The sequence below is a fragment of the Lissotriton vulgaris genome, chromosome 6 (genome assembly GCF_964263255.1).
Source record: "Lissotriton vulgaris chromosome 6, aLisVul1.2, whole genome shotgun sequence".
Classification (NCBI taxonomy): Eukaryota; Metazoa; Chordata; class Amphibia; order Caudata; family Salamandridae; genus Lissotriton; species Lissotriton vulgaris.
The window spans coordinates 514,340,267-514,354,491 of NC_141694.1; the positions used below are offsets into that span (position 1 = coordinate 514,340,267).

The following is a 14,225-nucleotide window of genomic DNA, read 5'->3' on the forward strand; positions in this document are numbered from 1 at the left end:
CCCACTTAAGGGCCGATTCCGGTCTCGCTAGGAAAGCCCTCCGTACGATTCGGATCCGGAGGACTTTCCTAGTGAATCGCACTGGGAGAGTCCGACCAAACTAGTATAATGCATCCTTATGCTGACGGACTCAGTTCGGTCGGACTCCCATTGAACTCATGGGGAGCCTGAATACGGCACGAGCACACAGGTAGGTGGGGAAATGCGTACACCCTGTAGCGGGCACCCCATGATGCCTGCCACACTGTGCATACTTGGATCAGGGGATCGATGGGCACCCCTGTTACCGATTTGGAGGGCTCCAGGAGAAGGGGGGCCTGCTACGCCCCCCCCCCCCCCAAAGTCCCATTCCCAAAGCCATTTCGTCTTGCAGAGACTGAGTTGATACAGCTGTCCGAATCATGCATCGTACTCGCTCGTTCGGAATTCAGCTCCATTGCACTTCATGATTCGCCTACGAACGAGTTGGACGGACAGGATCGGGTTCGGAAACGATTCGGTCAATGCAAACGAGATCATCGCATCGTACTTGGTTGTTCGCAACAGGTGAGGATTCGGACGTAAACATAGACTCCGAATCTGATATGCATGTTCGAGACCCGTCTGGAGGCTCCCTGGCGTCATCGGAATCAGCCCTTTAGTCTGCAATTGAATTGTCTCTTGGCTGAAGGTGTGCTGAGATCCACCAGAGATTGTTATAGCTTGTCTACAAGCTAAGTGGGGGTACTAGTCATGTTAGCTTTTGTTAGAAATTGGGTGTCTAGTTGGCAGAGGTATGCACCCTGTCCAAGTAGGGACCACAATCATAGTCAGGGTAAACTAGATGCACACTAAAAGATAACCCGTGCTCACCTTGTGGTAGCTTGTCACCGAGCAGTTAGGGTTATCAGAAGGGGCACGGTTCAAAGACGACGAACAGTGCGACTCGACTATGACGTCATAGTCGAGTCGCACTGTTCCATTGTCCTTGAACCGTGCAGTCCATCAAGGCGATGTCATCAATCAGCTCTTGTGTCGAAGGGAATGCATCAGGTTCGATTGGTGCACAGTCACCACTGGGTTGATTTTTATGTTTTGGGAAAACATAATTCAAGGGTCCAGGATTGGGTTGGCACCACTTGGCTGGGTAGGACTCACAGATGGCAAAGTCCTGGTGCTGTTGCAGAGTTAAAAGAAGTCTTTCATTGCCCTGAGATTTCAGACCAGGGGGCAAGCCAGCAAGCCCTTGGAATCACTCTGAGTTCAAATGTGATGGGTCCACACCTTGTCGTCAGGGGGTTGAAATCAGCAGGCATCAGGGCGGCTCAGCAATGCAGAAAGCATTTCCATCAGAACTGAAGTGAGAGAAAGTGGCAACCCTTGTGGCACAGCAGTCTTTAATCCCGGGAGAGTTTTTCTCAGATCAAGTAGTGTACTGTCTTGGTAGCGTCAGAGCCCCAGTACTTATAACCAGTTGTGCCTTTGAAGTGGGGGTGACTTCAAAGCAAGCCCTTGTAGTGAACAGGTCTTCCTATTTTCTAAAATTGTCTGCCAGGGTATCTGTGGGGAGAAATCAGCCCTTTGTGTGTGAAACAAGACACTACCTATTCAGGTGGAAGTGTCAGCTCCCGATCCCTCTTTTTGCTCAGGAAGAACTCAGAATGTAGATGAATGTTGATGAGTTCTTTGTCACACACACCCTTCCTGTGTTTGTGGCTGTCTAGAGGGAATTCACATAATGTAGCTGTCCCCCATCCAGACATGTATTTGAGACAGGTCGGAAGGCACACAGAGCAGTGTGGGCAGAGAAATGTCCACTTGCTAAAAGTTGTGATAATGGGGGTGTGAGGAGCACTCCTAATGTTACTCTGAACTAATTATGTTTCTCTACCGGTGCAGCGGCTGTTAAGGGTTGTCACCCCTCCAAAACTGAACTGGAGTTAAGACGAGTATAAAAGCTAATCCAGTCGCGCACTGTTCAAATGGTGTTTAAATGACACCTTATTTCAATAATACTACTGTACCAACAAATTAACTAATGTTTGCCAATCATTTAATATTCATGATCTCATTTTTTGAAAGTGAATATCTGTTCATGTGGTGATCATTTCTTGTGCATAATGCATAGATCATAACATATAATCATTAAACCTTTTCATGATACATCAAATCTCATCAAATCAACACATCTTTTGCTCATGCCCAATGCATTTCGGTAACACTGGTACCTTCCTCAGGGGCCGACCTGAAATAATAAATAAATAAATTATGTAATAGTGTTTATGCCCATGGATGCTTGTATTGTATCGTTGTATGATATCTAATCTCATACCTGTGTACAAACTGATGTAAAGTTCTGTAGTCTATAGAAAAGAAAAAAGAGTGATGCAGCTAGCAGTTGAATAATTTCAATGCATATCACACACTGTCTTTTTGTAACATTGTTTGTGTGCAAGCATATTGCTGTTGAATTTCAAATGTCATGTTGTGGGTCATCTAATGTACAATAGAGCAGGACATATAAAGAATACATACACTATTCTCGAGCTCAGGCATATGATTGGCTCCCCACTAAGCTACATCCTCCCTTACAATTCATCAGTCCTTTTTTTCCTTCTTTACGATTCACCTTCTCTTTTTATCAGTTTCGTGGCAACATGCAATATTCAAAGCCATCATGGATAATTGTAGAGTGCCCTTCACAGCACTGATGAAACTTTAACTCATATTGTTATATTAGTTAATATGACCAATACTCGAACAGTATAAATGAATACGCTTAGAGAAAGCTGCCCTGTAACGCGGAACATAATCCTTACATTTCGTATATCTTTATTTTAGTTTCGGTTGATCTAAGGATTACTGTTTGCAGTTTTGAACCCGTTTTAATGGACATTGTATTATGGTGGCCGGAAATTTACTATAGAGGCGGCGCTCATTTGAGCCGAGTCCTTTGTTCATGTCACTCATGTGACCCCGGAACTATCGTAACTATCACCCCCGCTGACGGTGGCGTGTTGCAGCTTTTTGCATCTCTTTGGCGGTTCAGCACTGCACAGCAAATAACGAGTAAGGTAGGAAAAGCTGGGATCTATCGGCTGTTTGCATAGAAACATTTTTGTCACTATCAGCAGAGTTCGCTTACGTTGTTGTATTCGTTTCACTTTCAGAGTCTTGCGGAGATTAAATAAACAAGGTATGTGGGACATTGAGCGAGTAGACACAATGTAGTTTACTCGCTGGGAGTGTTTTTCACCCCGTGATGATTATTATTATATTTTCCAGGGTGAGACATCACAATACATCTATATCAGGTATGATGAATGCTTATTTATGGAGGCATTTTTTTATTCATTGAGAATTTACACATCTCATATCAGTTTGTGATATTAACTGGCATCCGTTCCCCATATTTTTTGGCAGCTTAACATTGATCACTATCAAGATAAACCTGGTAAGACTACATTACCTTATCTTATAGATGTAAATATTGTCCTTCAGCGTGATTTTACATTGGGTCGCTCATTAGGATTCCTCTCTTTTTTCTTTTCTATAGACTAAAGAACTTCACATCAGTTTGTACACAGGTATGAGATTAGATATCATACAACGATGCAATACAAGCATCCATGGGCATAAACGCTATTACATCATTTATTTATTTATTTTTTCAGGTCGGCCCCTGAGGAAGGTACCAGTGGTACCGAAATGCATTGGGAATGAGCAAAAGATGTGTTGATTTGATGAGATTTGATGTATCATGAAAATGTTTAATGATTATATGTAATGATCTATGAATTATGCACAAGAAATGATCACCACATGAACAGATATTCACTTTCAAAAAATGAGATCATGAATATTAAATGATTGGCAAACATTAGCTAATTTTTTGGTACAGTAGTATTATTGTAATAAGGTGTGATTTAAACACCATGTGAACAGTGCGCGACTGGATGAGCTTTTATACTCGTCTTAACTTCACTTGCTAAAAGTGCCATTTCTAAATCAGTAAGGTTAAAGCCAACTATACCAGTAAAGATGAAGTATCATTCCCATTCCCAGGATATGATATATGATACAGCTATTCCTTTTTAATCAGTAATTACAGATTAAAAGTGCTTTAAGGAATTGCCAATGCTAGCCTACGAGAAGAGTAGACCTCACAGTAGTGAAAAACAAAAGTAGTTGTTTGTCACTTCGAGGACATTTAAAACTACCAGTACATGCCCTACCTTTTACTTACACAGCACCCTGCCCTTAGGACTACCTAGGGCTTACCTGAGGGGTGACCTTTGTGTAACAGAAGAGGAGTTTAAGGCTTGGCAAGTGGTTCTAAATGCCAAGACAAAGTGGCAGTAAACTGCAGACACAGGCCTTGCAATGGCAGGCCTGAGACCGGTTTAAAAAGCTATTTGTGTGGGTGGCACAAATAGTGCTGCAGGCCTACCAGTAGCATTCAGATTACAATCCCTGAGAATATGGTATACCTCTTTACAAGGGACCTATAAGTATACTAAATATGCCAATCATGTATACAACAATGTTGCCATGTTTAGGGAAGAAGCACATGCACTTTACTGGTTAACAGCTGTAAAGTGCTCAGAGTCCTAAGGCCACCAAAAAGATACAGCAAAAATACAAGGTAAGCAGGCCAAAGGTTTAGGGGATGATCACCCTAAGGATGACAGGTCTAACAGCTTTGTAAACGATGCAGCTATTTTTGAAGAAGGAACGTGCCGACAAGGGGAGCCAATGGAGTTCTACGAGGAAGGGGGTGATGTTATCATATTTCCTCAGACCCAGACTCAGATGTACTGCAGCATGTAGATTGCCAGTGTGGAGTCCGGAAGGACATGAATTGGTCATCACCAACAAGTAAGTGTGAGAGTACGAAGGCTTAAACAGCAGTTTTGAAGTTGCGTCCTGGAAGAAATGATCTGACTTTCTTCACTTTCTTCAGAAGAGAGAGCTGCTACGAGGCAGTCTGTTTTTGGCAATGTGTTGCTTGAGGCCAAGGTTGGTGTCCAGGCAGAATCCAAGTGACTTGGCATTCAGTGAAAATTGGGGTTTGAAGGAGTCATGGTTCATTCATTGAGCCAGGTGTGTGCTGTATCTTGGATATAGTTCTTGACACGTACCAGGAATTCTGCCAAGTGGCTGGGTTGCACTTCAGGTTGGTGCTGGACATCCAGGTCTGGATGATGTGCATGCACTGTTTGAGCTGTGTCTGATCAGCATATTAAAAAATCTTGATTCTGCTATATGTTGTATTGGAATGATTGAACAAAGGTTCAACATTTGTTCAGGTGATCTGGATTACGAATCTGGTGATTCTCAAGCAGAGAGAGAGGCAGGTTATAGTGCATACTTTTGCAGCAAAAGATGGCAGATTTGAGGATGGCAGATTTTAGTGAAGTGGATGAATAGTACAGTTTGATTTGATCTGTGACAATGTGGCTAAGGTGCCTAGCCTGGATGTGGACCTGAACCACAGAAATGAAAGTAAGGGAAGGACGTGGGCTAATTTTAATTTTCCATGAGCTGGAATAGGTAGATTATGAGTAATTCTAGATGAGAGTTTAGACAAAATGTTTGGTTTTAATGTTGAAACCTAGTTGTTGGAAGTTTGCTCTTCCTGTGGGGGCACCAGGACTTTTCCCTTTTTAGTGAACCCTTATTTTGTTGGCTGTACAACTCTGTGCACTTCACCCCTGCTAACCAGTAATAAAGCATCTGCGCACCCTCTATTAAAGATGGTAACATTGGAAAATTAGAATACACCTGATTGGCACACTTAATTTACTTTGAATTCCCTAGTATATGGTACAACATATACAAAGGACCTGTAAATTAAAATACTACCAGCAACACTCATTGTGCCACCAACTAAAGTAGCACTGCACAACATGTCATCAGGTTGGCCCCAGCAGTCTCGTTTTGCAGTTTTAACCTGCTATTTAGCCTGGCAAAATAAACCTTTTGCCAATATTATCCCTTTCTTTCTAATACTTAAAAGTCAACACTAAGGTAGGCCTTTAAAGCCCATAGGACAAGGTGCATCATAATTAAAAAGTAGAACATTTAAATTTCATGTTTTATACGTCCTGGAATGTGAAAGACCTCCAAAGTCCTTTTTTACTGTGGCAAGGCTGGCTCTCATATAGGTTACCATTGGCTTAAGCTATTACATTTAATAAATGCTAAATTCAGTTTGGGAGTTGCTAGAAAAATGGTTCAAAGACTTGTTTTAATAGTGTTTTACAATCTAATTAAATTGTCAAATCTGATTGTATATTACTATTTTAGAAATGGCACTTTTAGAAAGTTGTCATTTTCCGCCCAAATCTAAAAGGCTTTCATGCCAGTGTCCATCTGTCACCTGACCCCGATGGCTTCTGTGGTAAAATGTGTATTGCACCCAGACCGTAGTGAAAAGGCAGTGGGTGTATGGAGGGGGACTCTTCCCTTGATAGGATGGCCTGAGGCTGTGCCCAGCCGCTTCCTTAGCTTCAAATTATACCTATCTTGTAGCTGGCAGATAACACTCTACCCTAGGCCTTGCTCCCTTTTGTCTCACTGGTCGGCTGGCTCCAAACCTAGTGGGAAGGGAGGAACTGACCAGAACTGGTTTAGGGGATGGATAAAAGTTTGCACTCAGCCCACAGGCTGGTCCCGGGCATATAAGTGCATCCCATGGACCTCTCCTCACAATACTCCTTGACTTGTGAAGAATCAGAAGAAGGACTCCCTGCTGTCTGAAGAAACTAAAGGAAGACTAGACCTGCTTGCCTTGAACGCAGGATCACAGAAGTAACTTTAAGTGTCAGTTGGATGACCTCCTTTTTACGCTACAGGAACATAAGCTTCCAGAGGCCTCTCTCCCTGCAATATCCCAGTTGAGTAGTTCCAATTGGACCTACCCTGGCCCTGCTGCTGGCCTCTGTTTTAGTGAGTCCTAACTCCGAGGTGGTACAGTCGAAGTCCTTGTCCCTAGGTTGATGTTAGATTGTAGACCACCTGTCCCCAAACTGCAAGACGTGGTACTTGGAAACCTTGTGCCTTATTTCTACCGGGAGAGCCAATAGAGACCAGTATAGCCATTGATGCTGAATCACCGCTCCATCTTAGCTTGGTGGCTTGTCCTGCTGAAGGAGATCTGACTTCCAGAAAAGTTTCTGAGTCTGAACGTAGAGGGCTTCAGAGGGACCAACTTCAAGTAGAATCTGATCGATGTCGAGGTTTTCCTGGGCACGACTGTGCTTTCTTGCCTTTTTCTATGACCACACCAGGCCCACACTGTTCAGCATCCTACCATCTACTGCCCCAATTTGGATCCAGCTTACCCTGCTGACGACACAGTGACTACCATTTTTTCTCCATAAATGTTGCTATGTCAGAAGATAAATTTACCACCGGGATGAATCAGATTCCTGCTTCTGACCTGGGCTCCATCGCAGTCCCCCTTAACTTTGGACTTTGGCCTAGTCTACCCGACCTACCCGACCAGATAACCGTGGTTGGTGATTTAATTTTTCTGCTGCTATGTTTAATAAAAAGGTTAAAATGCTTATCTCTGGTTCTACTTATTAGATGTTAATTGTAGTGTCATTTTATTCATTTAAATATTCTCCTTTTTTAAAATTGGTTTTCTTGTGTCATGTTTTCACTTTATTCCTGTTTGAGAGCTGCAAAAATACTTTACACCTTGCCTTTAAGTTAAGCCTGACCACATTATGCCGAGCTATCAGAGAGTTAAGCTCAGCTTTTTTTAAAGACTTTAATGATTTACACTGACAACAAGAATTGTGAATATTATTTCAAGTGGGTTCTCACTCCTGTCAATTAATACTCCAATTTCTTACACTAGCGATTACTTTTAAGGGCCTTAATATATAACTCGGGAAGCCGGGTTTTCACCTGGAGATCATAAACTGTATGGGCCAGTAAGAGGAAACTTGTTTGAAAGCGGCTTAGTTTTAATTTCTGGCTTGACATAAATCACTTAGTGGTGAAAAGATAGGCTTTGAAACAACATAAGATGTGCCAGTAAACTTTGGCAGAGTATTACACAATTTTAATCATGCTGCTTTAGCCATAGCTGGGAGCAGTAATACTTGTGTGTTTTTAGAAAGTTAAGAGACAGGAAAAAACACATTCTCTACAACATGTTTTATTTTCCTGAATGACATTTTAAAAAAGATGTGAAGTATCTCTCCCTTACTTATTAGCTGTTTTCTTCTGAATTCAAGGCTAGAAAGTGTATACCTTCCATTATATCAGGTTATGGTGGTTTGCCTCAGGTTAGAAATGGAAATCCAAGAGTCTGCCCAAGCTTTGCTTTTTTGAAAGCATATTAGATTTAAAGAGGTAGTCTCGTGGTGTTTGATTGTTGGGAGGTTTCTTAAAGATCTGGTGTTAAATGTGATCCTGCCAGTCAAGTGTAGAAATAAGCAAGCCTTGCTTCGGAGTCACTTCTCTAAGACAGTCAATAAACTTAAAGGCATATGTATAAGGACATTTTGCAATGCTGCGCTGTGGCAAATTTTGCAGTGCTAGGCTGCATCATTTCCAAAACGCAGGGATGTGCCATAGTTTCAAGAATACAGAACCCCTGTGTTTGCCCTAGCACTGGCGCTAGTAATAGCTGTCTAGCACCAAGAAAGAAATAACTTGCGCCATAGTGCACGGGTGCGTGCGTTGCAACATAAACATCAATAATGATAATTTGCTACATTTGCAGCACATATAGAATTAGCAAATCACCATTATTTAATTATTGTTTTTGTATAGGAAGGGACACCTTACTGCACAAAAATCAATAGTTAATGGTGTTTTACTCTTTCTGTGTGTGCTGGAGAATGCAGCACACACAGATAAAGCAAAAACGAGGACGTAGAAAAGTATTTCTCCACATTGCACCACTCTAATGCGTCCTTTACACATTCTTGTAAATCTGGGCAGCATCAAAAACAATGGGTGTTGCGGTGAAATGCCCACAGCAACACCCTTTGCACATCCCCTTCACAAAGATAACTGGATGAAAGGGTACCATATTTACAGAGCGGTGTTAAGTCATGCAAAGTGGGTTAACACCGCTTTGTAAATATGGTGCAGGGCATTGTGCCACCAGAACGTCGAAAAACATATGCCCCTTAGTTGTGGAAATCAGTCCCCAAAAGGATAGAGGTAAGAAGAGGAAGTGACTAGATAAGTGCTCATTTGAACACTTATCTAGAAAAGGGGGAACAAATAATTGATTGTGGGGGCATCAAAGCAGTTGTTCACTTACCGACATCAGGATATTAAATGTTCATCAATGAACTCGTTTAAACAAATAAAAATAGAGTGACCCAACAAATCTTCACTAACAGGTTTTACTATTATTTTTTCCTTTTGTGCCTGATTTACACCATGCTTTGAACAAAAAATAAATTCACACATAACTGTGTAAAAACAAACATACTGTACATAGACGGAAAGTCCTTCTGGGACTTTTTTCCCGTCATGCAGCTCTCGGTACATGCTCTTACCAGGTTCCACATCCAGAGAGTAGCTGTCAATCTCCAGGTTGAGGCGCTGAGCCGCAGCTTCACAGAAGTCCTCCAGCACACAGTGCACCGCCTCGGTGATATTGTAGGGCACCGACTTAGCAAACTTCATTTTGCTGTTGACAATCACACTTCCTTTCCTGAAGTTCAATATTTCTAGTTGCTTAAATCCCGTTAGGTTGGAAATTAGGTATGGAAGCAGCTGCAAAACAGAAGGTTATTTTACTTCAGCTCCCATGTGAATACTGAGCTGCTCTTAATTCCACATAAAATCAATATTAACGCTTACAGTCTTACACCAGTCGGTTATTTTTCTTGAACACAGCAGCCGAATGCATTTAGATAATAGGATAATGTAACCTAATGTCCCTCCTAGTGTCCTAGTTAATATTAGAAGTGCATTTTTCTTTGTGGTACATGAAATATGCAGATAACACCGATTGGTACAAGTGTTCTTGGCAATGCATTTCACATTGAATGTCTATAATCAGGACAGTGCACATTTTCTCGCGCGATTTACTTGCACATATTATTTTACGCCCGTCGGCATAATTTTACATGGTTGCGATCAGGAACTGAAAACGTAAAGGCGCTGTTATCTGAGTGAATTGATGGCGAGAGAGCTTCTGTCAGTTATGTCACCTTTAAATGCAAGACAATTACCCCGTTTGTGATCGACAGCAATTCCAAAGGAACACTGCCTTCTGAAAGGACTGAATGTATGTCGCAGTATTCAGATTAAGATTTCCGTGGTATCCATTTTGTATTATTTATTACTGTCAATGTTTGAATTCCAAGAGTCATAATCGGCGCACGCGGCACCGAGGTGGAGATGCTTTGTTCCATCTGAATATGAGGACAATTTGCATCACATCGAATGCACACTGCCCCACAGCTGACAGGACTGAAATACTGCTTGAGACCAATATTTCTTCAAAATCAAATGCGCAACCTCAGAGAAGGAGTAATTTACTCCCTCGGTGATTAATCCCCTAGGATGTCAACGCGCTTTACAATGTACATGGTGGCAATGTCAAAGCCATTGGTGTATCCAACAAAATTCTGAGATGCTATTTTATTTATAGAAATATTTTATTTATAACTCTGCCGCTGGGACGTTTGCATTTTAATGAAACATTTGTGTAGTCGGATCAGGTTACTAAATACTTTACCTGTTATGAACCATGGGGCTTTGTGTGATTAATAAATGAATATTATATGACCATTTTATGAATTATATTAGCAAGTAGATTTTACCTTAGACCGTAAGAGTAAAATTGTGCATAACAGCAGTTTATATGAACGGAGGGACAGTTTAACTGCAGTAATTTGCGGATATTCACTGTTAATTAGATTTAAATATGTATATTAGATCTATGCATTCAGGTTATGTTTTAATTTTTTAATTTTATTAATGTGTTACAGTTTAACTTGACTCCTGATAAGGTGGAGACTGGGGGCCTCATTTATGTTGTTTTTGCCATAGGGCAGCGCAGCAGGCCTTGCTGCTGCGCTGCCATATGGCAAAAGAAAAGGGCAGGAATGTGCCATATCTATTAGATAAGGCGCATTCCTATCCTTTTTAGGTTTTGACTAGCCAATGCTTACGAAGTAAGCATTCGCTAGAAAAACCTAATGAGTATAGTATAGGGGTTGGAAACCGCCCCCGTCATCCATTGGCTAGCTCCATAAATGGAGGCTAGCCATTGGAAGACTGGCCTGTCCGTCAATGCCAGACCAGATTCGGGGGCGTTCCCGAGAATTTTTGGCTACGTAACGCTACATCAGCCAAAAGCCGGGAACGCCCCTGAATCTGGTCCGGCATTGCCGGCACCTGATTTTCGAGTATTTTGTCCGCTGGCAGGTGCCCACCCTGCCAGGGACCTTGCCGCTGTTGTGGTACCCCGAGCGAGTGCCCACCTCGCTTAATATTTAGATTTTAGGCCGGTGCCCACCCGGCATTGCTCCGTGTATTCACCGCCACGGCCCCGAGTGAGAGGAGGAAGCAGCGCCCGCCTTCAAGCCCGGGCCGCGCTGGGATTGGCCCAGCCGGCCGAGCCCCCTTCCGCGTCATCGCAGGAGGAGGAGGAGAGAGCCGGAAGGAGGAAGCAGCCTGCATCGACCGTCCCGAGGCTCCCGAGCACAGGAGGAGCCCCGGGGAAAGAGAACGTCCCTCCGCGGCCCCGGAGAGTCCCGAGGAGCGGGAGCTCTCCTCCAGCAGCCGCCGGACCCAGTGAGTGCCTGCAAGGGGAGAGGGGCGTCGGGACACATTGTCGGTGTCCGCCCCTCCCCCCGTAGTGCGATCTCGCACCCATTATACTGTAAGCTGCAGAGAGCTCAAACCAGAGACCCGGATATACAGATACCATCTCATCCTGGTAAATTGCAAGCAGTCTCAATGTACACATTGCAAGTCGAAAAGCCATTTCCTACTCGCCGTGCAATATTGCGTCTTGCCTGTTTGAGTTACAAAGCCTGTAATGTTGGGCACACACACATGCTTAGTGACTGAAAAAAGGCTTTGCACATCAGGCCCTGAGTGTCTGACAGTCTTTGTCCTCATGTTCATCAATGCAATACTGCTGCAAAGACCCGTTTGATTATCCTGCTGCAAATCATTTTGAGATATATTTACACATGAAAAAGCAAACGCTATCTAAAAGACATTGCTGGAGTTACCTGAGTGCGTGAAACCTGCACCAAATTCGCTCATTGTAAAATAATAACCTCACACGTGCTACTGCTTTCCTGCGAGGTGCAACCAAAAGTGATTACTCCTTCCCTGCTCCGTATGCGTGTCCGCAGTAAGCTTTTTAATCAACAGTTATTTAGTGTCAGGAATACTGAAGTGCTGCGCGCTAAGAGCGGATTGGATTTGATTTACTTCGCCGCTATGCCGCATATGTCGCACATGCAGCAACCAGCTGTGTTTCCAATTTTAAACTGCTGTTGCGCTGTACCTTGGCGCGCTGCCTGTTCGTGCTGCCGCCGCCTGGAGCTTGACACCTCTCGACGTCTGTGCAGTCGCTGCTCTGCAAGCAGTGGCTGTCTGGGGACACGGATTTGCAAAGGAGACATCATGTACTCCCAGTCCTATTTTCTTAGTTCTCGTCAGCATTTCTGATGGCGAGTGAGGTCCTTGCTAAATGCTTGGGAGAAGGCAGCCTTTGACTTGAACGAGAAGCTCGCTCCAGATTGTTGTGCTAGCAAAGCCTGCCATTCCCAAAGATGTAAGCTTTGCACCTGCGAAAAGACAGGTTGCGTTGCAAAGTAAAGGTACATTTCTATTCGTAAATGTGTCTGATTGCGACTCGGAACAAAATGGGGCAGACAAGGGGCCCCTCCCCACCATCCTTACTTGCCGCACCGCCTGGCCTTCTCCAGTCATTCCTGTGTGGGGGGGGGTCTCGCAGTGTGTGGGGGGGGGGCTCGCAGTGTGGGGGGCTCGCAGTGTGTGGGGGGGGCTCGCAGTGTGTGGGGGGGCTCGCAGTGTGTGGGGGGGGGCTCGCAGTGTGTGGGGGAGGCTCACAGTGTGTGTGTGGGGGCTTGCAGTGTGTGGGGGGGCTCGCAGTGTGTGGGGGGCTCTGTGTGGGTGTGTGTGGGGGGGCTCTGTGTGGGGGGGGCTCTGTGTGGCTGTGTGGGTGGGGGGCTCTGTGTGGGTGTGTGTGTGGAGGGCTCTGTGTGTGTGTGTGGGGGGGGTCTCTGTGGGTGTTTGTGTGTGGCATTTGCGAGAGATTAAGCTATTGGCATTGTAAATGACAATGCCATTTATTTATGTTAAAAAAAACATAAATAAAAATAATGTCAAGAGCAATGCCAATAGCTCTAACTTTAACAAAGGCAAAACCATTGCATTGTAAATGCTTGTTCCCTGTGCCGGCACACAATGGCTGTTGTGTGCCAACACAGGCACCTTTGCACCGCGGTGCAATGGGTGCCTATGTTGCAGGGATGAATATTTTTGTGCAGAAGGGAAACCTTTCTGCACAAAAACAATCACAAGTGGCTTTTTCCTCCTTGTATTTGTGTTGCAGAATGAGAAAAACGAGGAGAAAGAAAGATATTTCTCCTCATTGTGCCTCCCTTATGCCTCCCCAGGGGAGGCATACATTTTTGGTGCTGCCGCAGACTTAGGATTTCTCATAAATCTGGGGCCGTGTCAAAGAGCCACCGATGATACCGGGAACGCCCCCAGTCAAAACCATGGAAGGCCCCTTTCACACAGTTTTCTGCATGAAAGGTGCACATATTTATAAGGCCATGAAAAGCCAGGTAACTTGGCTTTACATGGCCTTATAAATATGCCAGTGGCACACTGCACCACCGGAGCGCCAAAAAGTGATGTTCCGGCTGCCCAAAAGTGCTAGGAGTGCCTATGAGGTCCTGAGTGTTTCTGGATATAAACATCTGCGAAAGTAGGTGAACACCACCAAATTTGTTGGTTTGAGAGTTTCCACAAACCATCACAGTCTAAATCTTCTCCCAAATTTACTGGTGTCAAGGGCACACGTAAATGTGAATTTAAAATAGGAATACTCTCAAAACTGGGGGCAGGCTAGTGCAGGGTCAGGAGATTTTCAACTGAGGAAAAAGTTTAAAAATGACTGTTGCAGATTCCCAAGAAGAATCATGAGAGGACTGTGGTGGAAGGATATGTATGCTGCTTCCCAGACGTCATTGTGGTTCACACATGTC

At 43.9% G+C, this 14,225-nt stretch overlaps 1 protein-coding gene across 1 annotated transcript in view; it reads right to left on the reverse strand.

Annotated features, from left to right (window-relative positions):
- IMPG1 (interphotoreceptor matrix proteoglycan 1) overlaps positions 1-14,225 on the reverse strand; it is a 1,383,550-nt gene that overhangs the window by 205,202 nt on the left and 1,164,123 nt on the right. Inside the window, exon 14 of the mRNA XM_086925652.1 lies at positions 9,513-9,732. Within this exon, the coding sequence (XP_086781778.1) occupies positions 9,513-9,732 (220 nt within the window). The remainder of the gene's footprint in view (positions 1-9,512; positions 9,733-14,225) is intronic.